Source organism: Uranotaenia lowii, chromosome 1 (assembly GCF_029784155.1).
Source record: "Uranotaenia lowii strain MFRU-FL chromosome 1, ASM2978415v1, whole genome shotgun sequence".
NCBI classification, from domain to species: domain Eukaryota; kingdom Metazoa; phylum Arthropoda; class Insecta; order Diptera; family Culicidae; genus Uranotaenia; species Uranotaenia lowii.
In genome coordinates, this window is record NC_073691.1 from 82,136,151 (window position 1) to 82,149,261 (window position 13,111).

Below are 13,111 nucleotides of genomic sequence, written 5' to 3' on the forward strand. Positions count from 1 at the left end.
GTGGCACGACCCTAATATAACATGACACTTGACGTTTCGTCACTCATCGTGAGTGCCCACGCTATGTGCATGTCACCGACAGTCAACCAGGCTCTTCGATTCCCGACCTTCTAGCAGGTAAGACGCAACCCACGCCGGAGCGATCTCTTTCCCGTGCCGGAAGCGGACAACACAGAATCCATAGCGAATGTGCTAGGTTTTTCTTCCTCTGCACATTCGCCGTTTGGAAGAAGGGACGTAAGCAACATTGAAATGGGCAAGCAAGGTTTTGTTTCATTCGTCATTTTGAAAGTCTTAAATTTTGTGCATTAAAAGGGTTTAAATTTATTGTTTTATCAATCATATAGGTAGATAATGTTATAATGAAGCTTTTTAAGTGAATATCTCAGTTTTTCAAATTTTGTTTCATTCGACGTAATGAAAGCTCACGCGAGAAATATTTGAAAAAAAGTGGGAATGTTGAGCACTATTATTTAGCATGTCATATTTCGGGTAAAAGTGTTTAATAAATCGTTCAAGAATCCAGGGCAAATAATTATAGATAATTTACAAATGTGAAAAATCTAGTAAAATGTCGTTGAAGTTTGTACAATATTTGAACGTCTAAAACCCATATACGATTCATTGGAGAATATAAGAGATTTTTGAAACGATCAAGTATATATCCGTTTTGCCATTAAAATAAGTAGTCTTGCTTTTGGTTCAGCCCTTTCGAAAAAGATCGGGTGATTTTTCGAAATTCTGGATTGCCTCATCGGCCCTCAGTATGACAGCGGCTGTCACCGATTTGATTTTTGTTCCTTTACGTTGGCAAAACTGGCTTGTGAGGACGTGACGTCACTGTTAGCTCTTTTCCATCTTGGTTTCACGAAACACAAGATCGTAGTTCGCTATCGGCACCATCGAAAATGGTTAATAAGAAGGTAATTCGGTGCTGTAGAGACGTAATTTCGTGGAAGATCGACGCGGGTATCCCTGTGGAAGCGGAAGTTGACCGAAGTTAATTTTAATGAGTGGTTATTTTCGAGAAAATCGCGAGAAAAACATTGTAGTTTACACTTGTTTGAGTGGAAATCGCGCTTTGACAGTTGCCTGTTTTGTGTGTTTATCAAGTCGGCTTCCGGTTCCAGATGTGGTACTTGTGTTTATTCTTGTCTTGTTTTAAAACAAGCGTTCATTGAGTTAAGTAAATTTCGGTGTTACTGAGATTTTGCTTGTTTGTTTTCTAGCCAACCAAGAAGAAGGTCGCCGGCAAGAAAGTTGCCGCCGCACCACTGGCCGTGAAGAAAGTTGAGGTTAAGAAAGTGGTCAATCCTCTCTTTGAGAAGCGGGTGAAGAACTACGGAATCGGTGAGTATTAGTTGGCCAAACCTTGTATTAATGTTTTTGTAAATTGATAGCTTATATCTAATCCTAAATTGAATAAATGGCTAAACGCCAGTTCCTTCAGGAATATTTTCCTCAAAGTATTTTTTTTTGTAGTTTATTAACTTTAATAAAAATAAGCAAACTATTTTATTTAAAAAATAGTTGAATAAAAATATCTTTTTGTAATCATGTAATTTAGCTTTTTAATCGAAGTGTTTAAACGAAAAACGAACAGAAAACGTTTTGTATAGTACGTGCCTCAGTATAAATATATCGTGTTTCAACCGTTTAAATAATGTTCAAATTTAAACGTATTTTCTTTTGAGTGATTGACTGCGACATTCACTATTTTAATAGCAAAAATTGGCTATTATGAATCAATTTGAAATAAATACAATGTTGAGAATTGTCTTAGGTTTGATTTTTATGTCTATCAAAATGCCTTTCTGTAATTCTAGGTCAAAATGTGCAGCCCAAGCGTGATCTGTCCCGGTTCGTGCGCTGGCCAAAGTACATTCGTATTCAGCGCCACAAGGCCGTGCTGCAGAAGCGTCTGAAGATCCCGCCACCGATCCATCAGTTCTCTCAGGCTCTGGACAAACACACGGCCCAGCTGCTATTCGGTCTGTTGGAGAAGTACCGGCCGGAAAACCCGATCGCCAAGATCCAACGATTGAAGGCTAAGGCTGAGGCCAAGGCCGCTGGTAAGGAGGAACCTCCAGCAAAGAAAACCAATCGCCTGCGGCAGGGCGCCAACACCGTCGTCAAACTAGTCGAGCAAAAGAAAGCTCAGCTGGTTGTGATCGCTCACGATGTTGACCCCATTGAGGTAAGCGTCATAATTTCCTAAATCGATTTATTCTTCATAGTTCGACTCTACATGATGAAAAGAATTTCTTCACCTGAACTTTTTTAAGTTCTGATGATACCCCTTCACGTTGACATTTTTTATCTGATTCAATATAACTATTTAAAAACATCAACTATTCAAAAATACAACACCATTAACAGTATCCATATCTTACAGCTGGTCATCTACCTGCCGGCTCTGTGCCGTAAGATGGGTATCCCGTACTGCATCATCAAGGGCAAGTCCCGACTGGGAACGTTGGTGTTCCGTAAGACCTGCACATGTGTTGCCCTGACGCAGGTGGACAACTCCGACCGCGCTAATCTGTCCAAGCTGGTTGAAACCATCAAGACCAACTTCAACGATCGCTACGAGGAGATCCGCAAGCACTGGGGAGGTGGTCTGCTCGGACCGAAGAGTATGGCCCGCATCGCCAAGCTGGAGAAGGCTAAAGCTCGGGAACTTACCCAGAAGACGGTGTAAGTTGTAGATTTCCCGTGCCCTAACCGATAGCTGTTGTAATATCTTGTGTAAGGACTCGTGCCGAATTCTTTCGATGTTGAAAGAAGAGGAAGAAAGAGAAATAAAATCAGAAAGCTCTTGAAACATAAGTTAAGGTAATCCTATTATCTGGAACAGTCTTACATTTGAATGGTGTAATATCACATTTCTCTATTTTTAAGACGTATGCAATGTTAGACTATATGACATTCAAACATAGCACATAAACCTCATTTCCATTTACTACGGCCGATGACGTAGTAAGAGCGATGCGATGCGAATTGGCGAACGCGGCCAATGCGAACTCGAGCGGCGGAACAAATTGACATCTGCTTCGCCGCGTTGAGTATGCCAGGTTTAAGCGATTCACATACATTTTCATCAAATGTGGTTCGCCGCATTGAATCGCATTCGCCGTTTCGCATCGCATCGCACTCACTATGTCATCGGCCTACCTCTGCGCTTTATTCTCTCAGTCAGCTGTTCAGTCTTCATACATAAAATCGGATAAACAAAATCTATCATCAGCCACGATACCGTCAATAAAACTTGTCCCTTTTTTAGAATAACTAAAAAAGACTTCCTTGTCTAGTAGAGAAGGAATCCTGTCTAAAGACTCATTTGCAGTTTGCGAGCATGCTTGATCCCTGCACTGCAAAAAATCCACATATTTGGAAAGATTTGGAATATGTGTTAGCCTTATAGATTTTTGCAATTTGATTCCCATTTGGAAAGTACGTGCCCACACATATAGAATTCAAGATTATAACTTTTATATGCGTCACATAAAAGCTATAAAATCTAACACATAAATATTATGAGCCTACAATGTACTAAAATTTCTGCCTACTTTAAGGCGTTTACATACTTGCCTACTCAAAGGCTATTTCTGATGTTCGTTTTTCGGGTGAAATTATTAAATTGATTTTGGATTACGAGACATTCCTGAATAAAATTCCTTGTTATGAAATTATCATGACGGAATCATAAATAAATATTTAATATTTATTTATGATTCCGTCATGATAATTTCATAACAAGGAATTTTGGTCTTCCTCGTCCCCTGATAACACGTACATTTGTCTAGCGTTCCTATTTCACTGGAACGGAAACTGGAAGCCGGATCCTCATAAATCTCCAGGAGTCTTTGTCGGGATTTTTCTAAAACAAAATATGTTACAAACCTGAATTCGATCAAATGAACTATAAACTCACCTTCTGAATGGGATGTGTAAACGATTGTCGCTCTAGGTCTCCAAAATCAATGAAGCTCCGACCATCCTGCCCTGAGTGTAACCGGTGCCCGCAGGCAAGTCACCAGCTGGAACCGTGATGCGAATGGTATCGAACAAGGATTTTCCATTTCCGGGCGACCAATTTCTGGCATGAACGATTTTCAACATCTCAGTCAGTAGCCAGTTTCGAGGGAAAGGAATTTATTTATAAAGATTAACTGCTATAAGTTTATAAAACATTACTCACCTAACTAATTGACGGTACACCAACTTTTTCTCCTGGTCGGCCATTTTTAAATCATGAAAATCATATAATTTATTTTTCAATATCATATAAACTTAATATTTCGAACATAAATTTTATGTGTGAAATATGATAATCATGTGAATCATATAAATTTAGGCGTAGAACAATTTTGAAGAGGATGTGTGGGAAAATATACATCCTTAAAGTGTGGATTTTTTTGCAGTGTGCATAGTTTTATCTCATTCAAAACTTCAATTCATATTCTTCCAAGAGAATGATGTTTCAGAAAACAAAAAAAAATTGAATGATTAATGAAATTTCGGTGAAATGAGCCTTCTAGTAGGAATCAAATGAAAGTAATGAAAATTATAGACGGATAGATTAGATGAGCAAGCATGAAAGGTGTTGAAAATGAGTCTACGGACATCGGCTCATTATGCAACTGACTTACCAACAGAGCCATATCACAAGCCCATTTTAAGATATATATTTTTTTTATTCACCACACTTTTATTTCAATACAATGAAAATGAAAATCTGTTTCCTTTCATTTATTTATTTATTTATTTGTTTATTTGTTAATTTTTTTTAATTTTTAAGGAAAGAATTGCATGACATGTGATTAAAATGCTTCTTATAAAATTATACTCTCTCATTTTCAATATCCACATTTCTTCTATTTGACTATTTGACAAGAATTTTTATAATGTTGAAATGTTCTTAGTGTGTGAGGCACAAATACACAGATGAGTCGGCACGACTTCTCTCTCATCCTCTAGTGAGGCGGGCAAACCGGCTAAGCGCACTCAGTTAGGTTGTGACAGCTCAGCGTATAAGCCGCATATCAGGTGAAGAGGCGCTGCCCCATCGGTGGGTGATTTCCGGAGGGCAAATTGCTGTTGCACATTTGGCGACCGAAACTGGACAATTTTTTTTCCTTCCTGCATTGCTTTAGAAACAAACAGAACCCAGGACGGAAATCACCCACCAGAGTGCTAAAGCGGAAAAAAGATGTTCCCCAGTGATTTTGATGCGATAGTGTTGTAGTGATTCCAGTGTTGCAAAATCTGCAGTTTCGTGGTGTATCGTGGTATTAAAATTAATTGAAAAAAATCAGTTCGTTTGAGGAAAAAAGGAGAGACTGCGAGTTGGAGGACCGCATGAGCTTTGAAAAGCTGCGAGTTGAGAGGACCGCTACAACTATAAAATTGTGTGTTGGGAGGACCACAATTAGAAAACTGATTGCGAGTTGGGAGGACCGCAAAATAAAAGAACGGTTGCGTGTTGGGAGGACCGCAATGGATAAAGAAGGCTGCGTGTTGGGAGGACCGCAGTATGAAAAGCATTGCGAGTTGGGAGGACCGCAAAATAAAAGAAAGGCTGCGTGTTGGGAGGACCGCAATGGATAAAGAAGGCTGCGTGTTGGGAGAACCGCAGTATGAAAAGAATTGCGAGTTGGGAGGACCGCAAAATATAAACTAAAGAAATGGCAGCGCGTCGCGAGGACAGTAGGGTAAAAAAAAAGAATTGCGTGTTGGGAGGACCGCAAATTAAACAAAAATTTGCGTGTTGAGAGGACCGTAAAATAAAAGAAAGGCTGTCTGGCAGACGGACTGAAAAAAAAGACTTAAACAAAATTGAGACGAGCGCACTTGAAGTTGAAATCAAGAGAAATTCAATGAGTTAAAAAAAAGAATTGAAAAAAATCGCATTGAATGAAAAATGAAACCGAACAACAAAAAACCCCTTTTGAGAGGATAGGAAAAATGACATGGTTTCGCCTGAAATTGAGAATGAGAGGATAGGTGCTCAATATTATAACAAAGGCAGCATTAAATGCAGACATCTGGTAATGTAATATTTAGGGCCAATCAAGCGCTGTTAAAGCAATTCAATTTGGACGCTGCAGGAAAGGAATCTAAGAAAATTATCGTTTCGTCACAACATGATCTACTTTAACAAACATGGTATTTATTTGGCCTGAGAAAGACGTATTCAAAGTAAGAGGAGTTTTAATATATCATACGGCTTATGATGAAACGGAATGGAATAACAAAAGAAAATTGAACAATCGGAGAATGAAATGCACAACAAAACCCGGGCAGATTAATATAGTGATAAGAAAAGAGTAAGTAGATTATCGTATGAAAAGCAACCTTTAGAAAATATGTAAATTTTGTGAAAGGTTAAGTGGAATAATGACATAAATATTTTGAGCACCTTGGAATAATGATCCTAATAGAATTCCTTAAAAAAAAAGGAAAAACATACGACCAGGGTTAATTTCGTATAGGAAAAGGAAAAAACTTAATTCAAAAGAGCATGAAAATATATTAACAACAAAATGATATTTTAATGCGAAAGCTCAAACTAAACAAATGAATAAGTATTTAGCATGGATGCAGCTAGTTAAGAGTACTATCCGCATGAATGTGCATTTGTAACTACCTGGTATATAAAAAAAGAACCGAAAGAAAATGGAAGAACGCTTTAAAAAAAAATTGTAGTGTAAACCTTGAGAAGGGATTGAGCAAAGTTTGCCGAAGAAATCTTGAACTGAGGAGTTAGAAACTATTAGTTAAGTTACGCTAGAAAGGCATCTCATGAATGTAATGTCGATTGGAAAATTTTAGTGGAGCCAAACATATCAGCAAAATTTCTCTAGTCCTAGTGAATTGAGGTCTAATTCAGATCTGGTATAAAAAAATACAAACATGCTAGAAAGATGATAGAAATTCAAGTTTGAGGATCACAGTTAAAATTGTTTAATTGGGATATATTTCAAGACATGAACTTTTTTGAAAATATTGAATTATTAACAGAAGTCATTAAGATGAATGTGACGGTAAATCAATAAAAAAAAATCAACTTAATTCTTGCTAACTACTCATTCAAATATAGAAAATCTTAAAAAAAAAACCTATGGGATTCAGAAGAAAAGTAATTTATTTAAAAACTGGCAAGCCTGGCGCAACAATTTACGCATATAGCTATAGCTTTACCAGATCTCGAGTGCTGTCTAGTATGAGTGCAATTATTTTACAGTCCTTCGCTCGGGTGAGATTAACGAGCCTATAGTTAACAAAGAGACGAAATGTCACGATTGGAATTTTTGATTTTCTGTCAGTGTCATTCCAATCGAGCAAACCCAAGCAGTCTTGAAGGCAGACCTACAGCAGGGTTGCAAGCTCATTATTTCAAAAGGGATCACATTGCGCTTCTTTGTTTACTATAGTTTCTTTAGGCTGAGATGGGAGACGATATGTATACACGTCATGGTTGCCACATGTACAGATTTATCTTGACAAGTATAGATTTTGATGAACGATGCGAATAGTCAAAGGAATTTTGTCCATGGTCTGAAATCACCTGATACAAAAATGCTATCAAAAGCAAATTTAGATGTTTTTCCATACGTGGTTAAAAACGCACCTACTGATACAAATTTTAAAACACACGTTTGTTGTTTGACTTCCTCATATAGAAATTCAATGGTACAGTTTTTGTCCAAATGATGAAAATGAAAAAAGATTTATTTCGACTGAAGGTACAGATTCGGGAAAGTAGCAACGCTGACACATGCATTCATTCAAACCGTATCGTCTTCGAGAGAGTACATTGCTGATGTGGTGAAGGAATAGCTCTCAGCAAATTGTCGTCAGTCCAGTCGTAGGCCAAGCCACACACATTCACCTATTTACGTTATTGTATTAGAATTATGCCAGCTGTCGATGTGCTAGTACTGACGAGGACTTTCTTGTATCAAATTGGTTGAGCAAACGAGAGGAGAACACATCTACCAATCAGCGTTGCCACATTTGAATCTGTATTTTTGAGCCAAAAAATCTTTTTAATCTGCATAAAATCTCAAAAATCTGTATTGAAATCTGTATCAAAAATTTTCATTCCAGATACTTACGCTGAACAACGGTGACCTTTTTATAATGCGTAGCGCACTCATTTGGACTAAGCTGCTCATTACTGCCGGCGACTATTTGTGCGACATGTCAAACCAGTGTTTATCCTGACATTTTGTATACGCGAACCGTTTTTGGTTTAACCACAGAGAACAGACGTACAAGATAGTCCACGAAACTTGTGTAAAATTTCCTACGACCATTTGGAACCAATCTTTGTTTTTTGGCTGGGCCACCAGATGTCTCTAAACACGCCAAAGAGAACTGTCAAAACAAAACTGAGAAAAATATTCAAAATTTTGGTCAGTTTTGAACAGGTCGTATGAATTGTTTGGCATGTTTCAAGAAAATGTCTGTTGAAGTTTCGTAACACTTTCGTCACGTTGCATAATAGAAAAATATCTTAAAAGTTAATCGCTATTCCCTTCAAGCTAGAAGTACTGAATTATGAACAATCTGATGCAAAAGTTGGAAATAATCCGCTTCGTGATGTCTAGAATCAGCTCTGATGGGTGAGACTGATCGTCAAGAATGTTCCTAATAGATTGGATATAACCGATTCATCTTCTGACCGTTCGAGAAGTACATAAACTTATTCCATAACTGATCGTTATTTTGACTGCCTCAGTAGTGCAAAAATAAAGGAAGTGAAATTCTATCCAGTCAAAAGCAACTCTTATTGCATTTGACTAGCAATAAATTTAACCCGTCTATTTTAGAGAGGCATTATTTTATTTATTATTGAGTTCATATACGATTACGCTTTCTCGAAAAATGAGTTCTTGGGAATTTGATCTGTAACTTTTGAACGGCGCAACAGATGGCACTGTTTCAAGTCACTTTTCAACGTATTTTTACGGTGTCAGCATTTGAAATTTTACACACTTTTTTGAAGATTTTTTGTCGAGCTTGTACGTCTGTTCTCTGTGGTTTAACTTTGTCCGATTAATTGTAACGGGCAAAATACATGTCCGCGACGTGTGAAAAATAAGGTCACGCAAAGTTTTAAGTCGATATATTCCGTTAAATATAACGATCATAACGATAACGATGCCCTTCTGGGTTACAATCAGTTTAGATTTGAACATTGTGTCGAAAGTCTTTATCCTTTAAAAGTTACATTTTCCTATAATGCAATGACCAATTTCGGTATATGATGCTTAAACACAGGTTTCAAAACTTTCTTCAACCCTTTGCTTGTTGTATTGCATTGTAACGATTCCTAACTCTAACCTGGAAGTTTTTCCTTATTTGCAAGAGTGTCAATTGATGGATGATTGAGTTATCAAAGTAGATGATTATTTATTGACTCGAATTATAATCAAAATATGTTGGAAAATCTCTGAAATTCGGAAAATCTGTATGAAATCTGTATGAATTTCCAATTATCTGTAATCTGTATATACAGATTCTGTGTTTGAAAATTTCAAAAAAATCTGTATACTTACAGAAAAATCTGTATATGTGGTAACGCTGCTACCAATAGGACGAATTGGTTCGGTTATTCGAAACGACCAACGGCCGCGCGACGTATGGAGCAAGAATGAAAAGATGAGAGGGAAAAAATGAGCTGCACAAGCAGCCGTAGCTTTATTCATAAATATGTGTGAACCATATGGAATAAATAATAGCATCGCATCACAAACTGACTAGACTAGATGGAATGCAACTGTTCGCTATGTCCGTTCCAATGCTTACCCAGACGGCGGCAACGATACACGTTTTGTCTATGTATCGTGTGACCAACATCTTTTAAAGAAGTGGTCGTGAATCCCGTTTTTAAGCTTGTTTTCCTCAGATTTAAGCTTTTTTTACCTTGAGAAGATAGGAGACGAAAGCTTAAATCTGAAGAAAAAAGCTTAAATCTGTCAAAACGAGGGGAAAAACAGGGGAAATCCGAAAGATGTGCTCCATACGGTTTGAATAGCGTTGCCGCCGCCTGTGCTTACCTCCGTGAGAAACAGAGAGTTTTTTTCGATTTCGTTTTTTTCTCCGAGAGGAAGGGAGATGTGTGAGCAGTGATGGTTTGAATCATTTGACTTAATTTTGAATCATTTGCTTATAACTTCTTTTGAAAACATTTTTCCCAGAAATGATGTTCTAAACTTTAGTAGAACTAGATCTTAGCTGCAACTTTTGTGACCAACACAAACCTGTATCTCTTATGCCTTATGAATGAGAAATCGAAAAGTTTAAATTTTTGAGCAATGATCGTAATCACAATCATTTGGATTAGCGGGTTGGATTAAATCCTACAATTCATACCACATTGAAGATACATATTTATGACATACAAGAAAGTTGTAGCTTAGATCTGTATCTACTAAAGTTTAGAACATCATTTCATGGAAAAATGTTTTCAAAAGAAGTTATAACCAAATGATTCAAAAATAAGTCAAATGATTCAAACCATCACTGTGTGTGAGGCACAAATACACAGATGAGTCGGCACGACTTCTCTCTCATCCTCTAGTGAGGCGGGCAAACCGGCTAAGCGCACTCAGTTAGGTTGTGACAGCTCAGCGTATAAGCCGCATATCAGGTGAAGAGGCGCTGCCCCATCGGTGGGTGATTTCCGGAGGGCAAATTGCTGTTGCACACTTAGTTATGTTCTTTAAATATTCATATCGTCCTTATCGAACAATTAATTTTACAAACAAAATCTCAGTGATTAAACTCTTCATAAATCAACATATAATATGAAGATGAAAAAAAATAAATTTTAACATTTGAAAAAGATTTTTTCTAATAAAAAGTCTTATCAAATTAAATCAGGAGATAGCATTTTAGTGTCTATGATTTAATGGTTGATTTAGTGGATTTTGTTGCGCCGAAATCGAATCTTCAACTAGATTTTGTTCATCTCCTCTCGTTTTGATGATATGGAGTTTTAAAATAAATTAGTTTGAGTGAAATCAATCATTGATAACTGATGAACTTACAAGTTAACATGAAAAAAAAACTTATTCTGAATTTGTTTATATACTTTATTCAACTAAGGAATAATACTTTTATGATGACGAATGATCTAAAAAAAATCTACAATTTTTAATAATTCGGAAAGACAAGTATTTCTGACATTACTAAAGAAAGTTTTTAAAATCAAAGATTTTTTTTCATTAAAAATTTTTGCTGAAGTCTGAAAAACGATTTGGTTTCTGCTTTGAAAGGTATCTTAAATTCAGTGTAGTCATTACTTCTTTTTTTTTTTTTTTTGTAAATTCTTTATTTGAAACGGCTCATACCTCTAGGCTTTAAGGAGCCAAACTCGTTTTGCATTTTTACAATTGGTATGCTTAGCTTAACACTTGTTTAGAAGACAAAGAAGGATAGAAAGGGAAATATGAAAATAAAAAGAATTACAGCTGAAGATCAATAGCTTTTAGGAAAAGATATATTTCGAACATGTAGTCCAAATCCATCACAGCTAACACATCCCTCACTGGAACGTCAGGTGGTTTTCCTCGGGCCCGAAGGGAATCTATGAAATTCGCTCTGGCGACAAGGTGGTCCTCACACGACCAAACAATATGCTCGATGTCTTGGTATCCTAGGCCGCAATCGCATAAATTGCTGCTAGCAATATTTATACGATAGAGTACCGCATTCAAGGAATAATGATTGGACATGAGACGGGAAAATAAACGAATAAAATCCCGACTCAGGTTCAATCTATCAAACCAGGGTTTAAGGCTTACCTTTGGGATAATCGAGTGAAGCCACCGACCCAACTCATCCTCGTACCATCTGCGCTGCCAGTTGACAAGAGAGTTTCTCCGAGCCAAGAAGTAGAATTCGTTGAATACGATTTCACGCTGGTAAATGTTGCCTTCCATCGCACCCACCTTTGCAAGGGAATCTGCCCTCTCATTGCCTACTATTGAGCAATGTGAGGGGACCCAGACAAAAGTGATGAAAGAGCAACGTCTTGATAATGTAGTCAATATATCTCGTATCTTTTCGAGGAAGTACGGCGTGAACTTTCCTGGTCTTATAGATCGGATCGCTTCAACAGAGCTGAGGCTATCAGTTATAATATAGTAGTGTTCAACTGGTCGTGAGGCGATACTATCCAGAGCGCAATGAATAGCAGCTAACTCTGCGATGTACACCGAACATGGTGACTGGAGACTGTATGAGGCGCTGAAGATTTCGTTGAACACTCCGAATCCTGTTGTTTCCTCTATAAGTGATCCATCGGTAAAGTACATTTTATCAGCATCGACGTGTCTATATTTAGCTTCGAAATTTTTGGAATCAAAAGTGAACGGTGCGTGTTCGGGATTCCACGGATTTCCTGCTGCATAGACAAATCAAACTGGACAGAAGAATGGTCGTAGTCTGGGCTACAAACACGAGTTGGAGAATACGAAGAAGGGTTTACCTGCATTGACATGAAGACATGGTATATAGACATAAATCTAGTTTGAAGATTTTGCTCAAGTAACCTTTCGAAATTCACAATCACCAATGGGTTCATGACCTCACACCTGATGAGGAACCGGAGTGAAAGTAAATTGAATCGATCTTTCAGGGGGAGTATTCCTGCCAAAACTTCAAGACTCATATTATGCGTTGAGGGCATACAGCCCAAAGCGATGCGGAGACAACGGTATTGGATACGCTCGAGTTTGATTATGTGAGATTTGGCAGCTGACTGAAAACAGAAGCTACCATATTCCATAACTGAAAGAATGGTCGTTCGATACAATTTTATAAGATCTTCTGGATGGGCTCCCCACCAGGTGCCAGTGATTGAACGGAGAAAATTGATTCTTTGTTGGCATTTTCCTTTCAGATACTCAATGTGGGTTCTCCAGGTACACTTGGAATCAAACCAAACCCCAAGATACTTAAAACACCTCGATTGAGTGATCGTTCTGCCTAGGAGTTGAAGCTTAGGTTGAGCAGGTCTACGTTTTTTAGAGAAAACAACCATCTCCGTTTTCTGAGGGGCCCAATCCCAAGCCCCAAAGCCCAGGAAGACAATCTG

At 37.7% G+C, this 13,111-nt stretch overlaps 1 protein-coding gene and 1 long non-coding RNA gene across 2 annotated transcripts; one reads left to right on the top strand and one right to left on the bottom strand.

Annotated features, from left to right (window-relative positions):
• Positions 1-790: 790 nt before the first annotated feature.
• On the top strand, positions 791-2,829 carry LOC129753416 (60S ribosomal protein L7a). Its single transcript, XM_055749240.1, has 4 exons — positions 791-923; positions 1,230-1,350; positions 1,827-2,197; positions 2,396-2,829. Exons 1-4 carry the CDS (start codon positions 909-911, stop codon positions 2,699-2,701), a joined length of 813 nt encoding a protein of 270 aa, XP_055605215.1. The 5' UTR covers positions 791-908; the 3' UTR covers positions 2,702-2,829.
• A 932-nt stretch (positions 2,830-3,761) lies between these two features.
• Positions 3,762-4,339, bottom strand: LOC129751207 (uncharacterized). The gene is made up of 3 exons (XR_008738647.1): positions 4,202-4,339; positions 3,935-4,122; positions 3,762-3,880 (listed from the first exon to the last, which is right to left on the bottom strand). It is a non-coding gene; the product is annotated as an uncharacterized LOC129751207 (long non-coding RNA).
• Between the last annotated feature and the right edge of the window lie 8,772 nt (positions 4,340-13,111).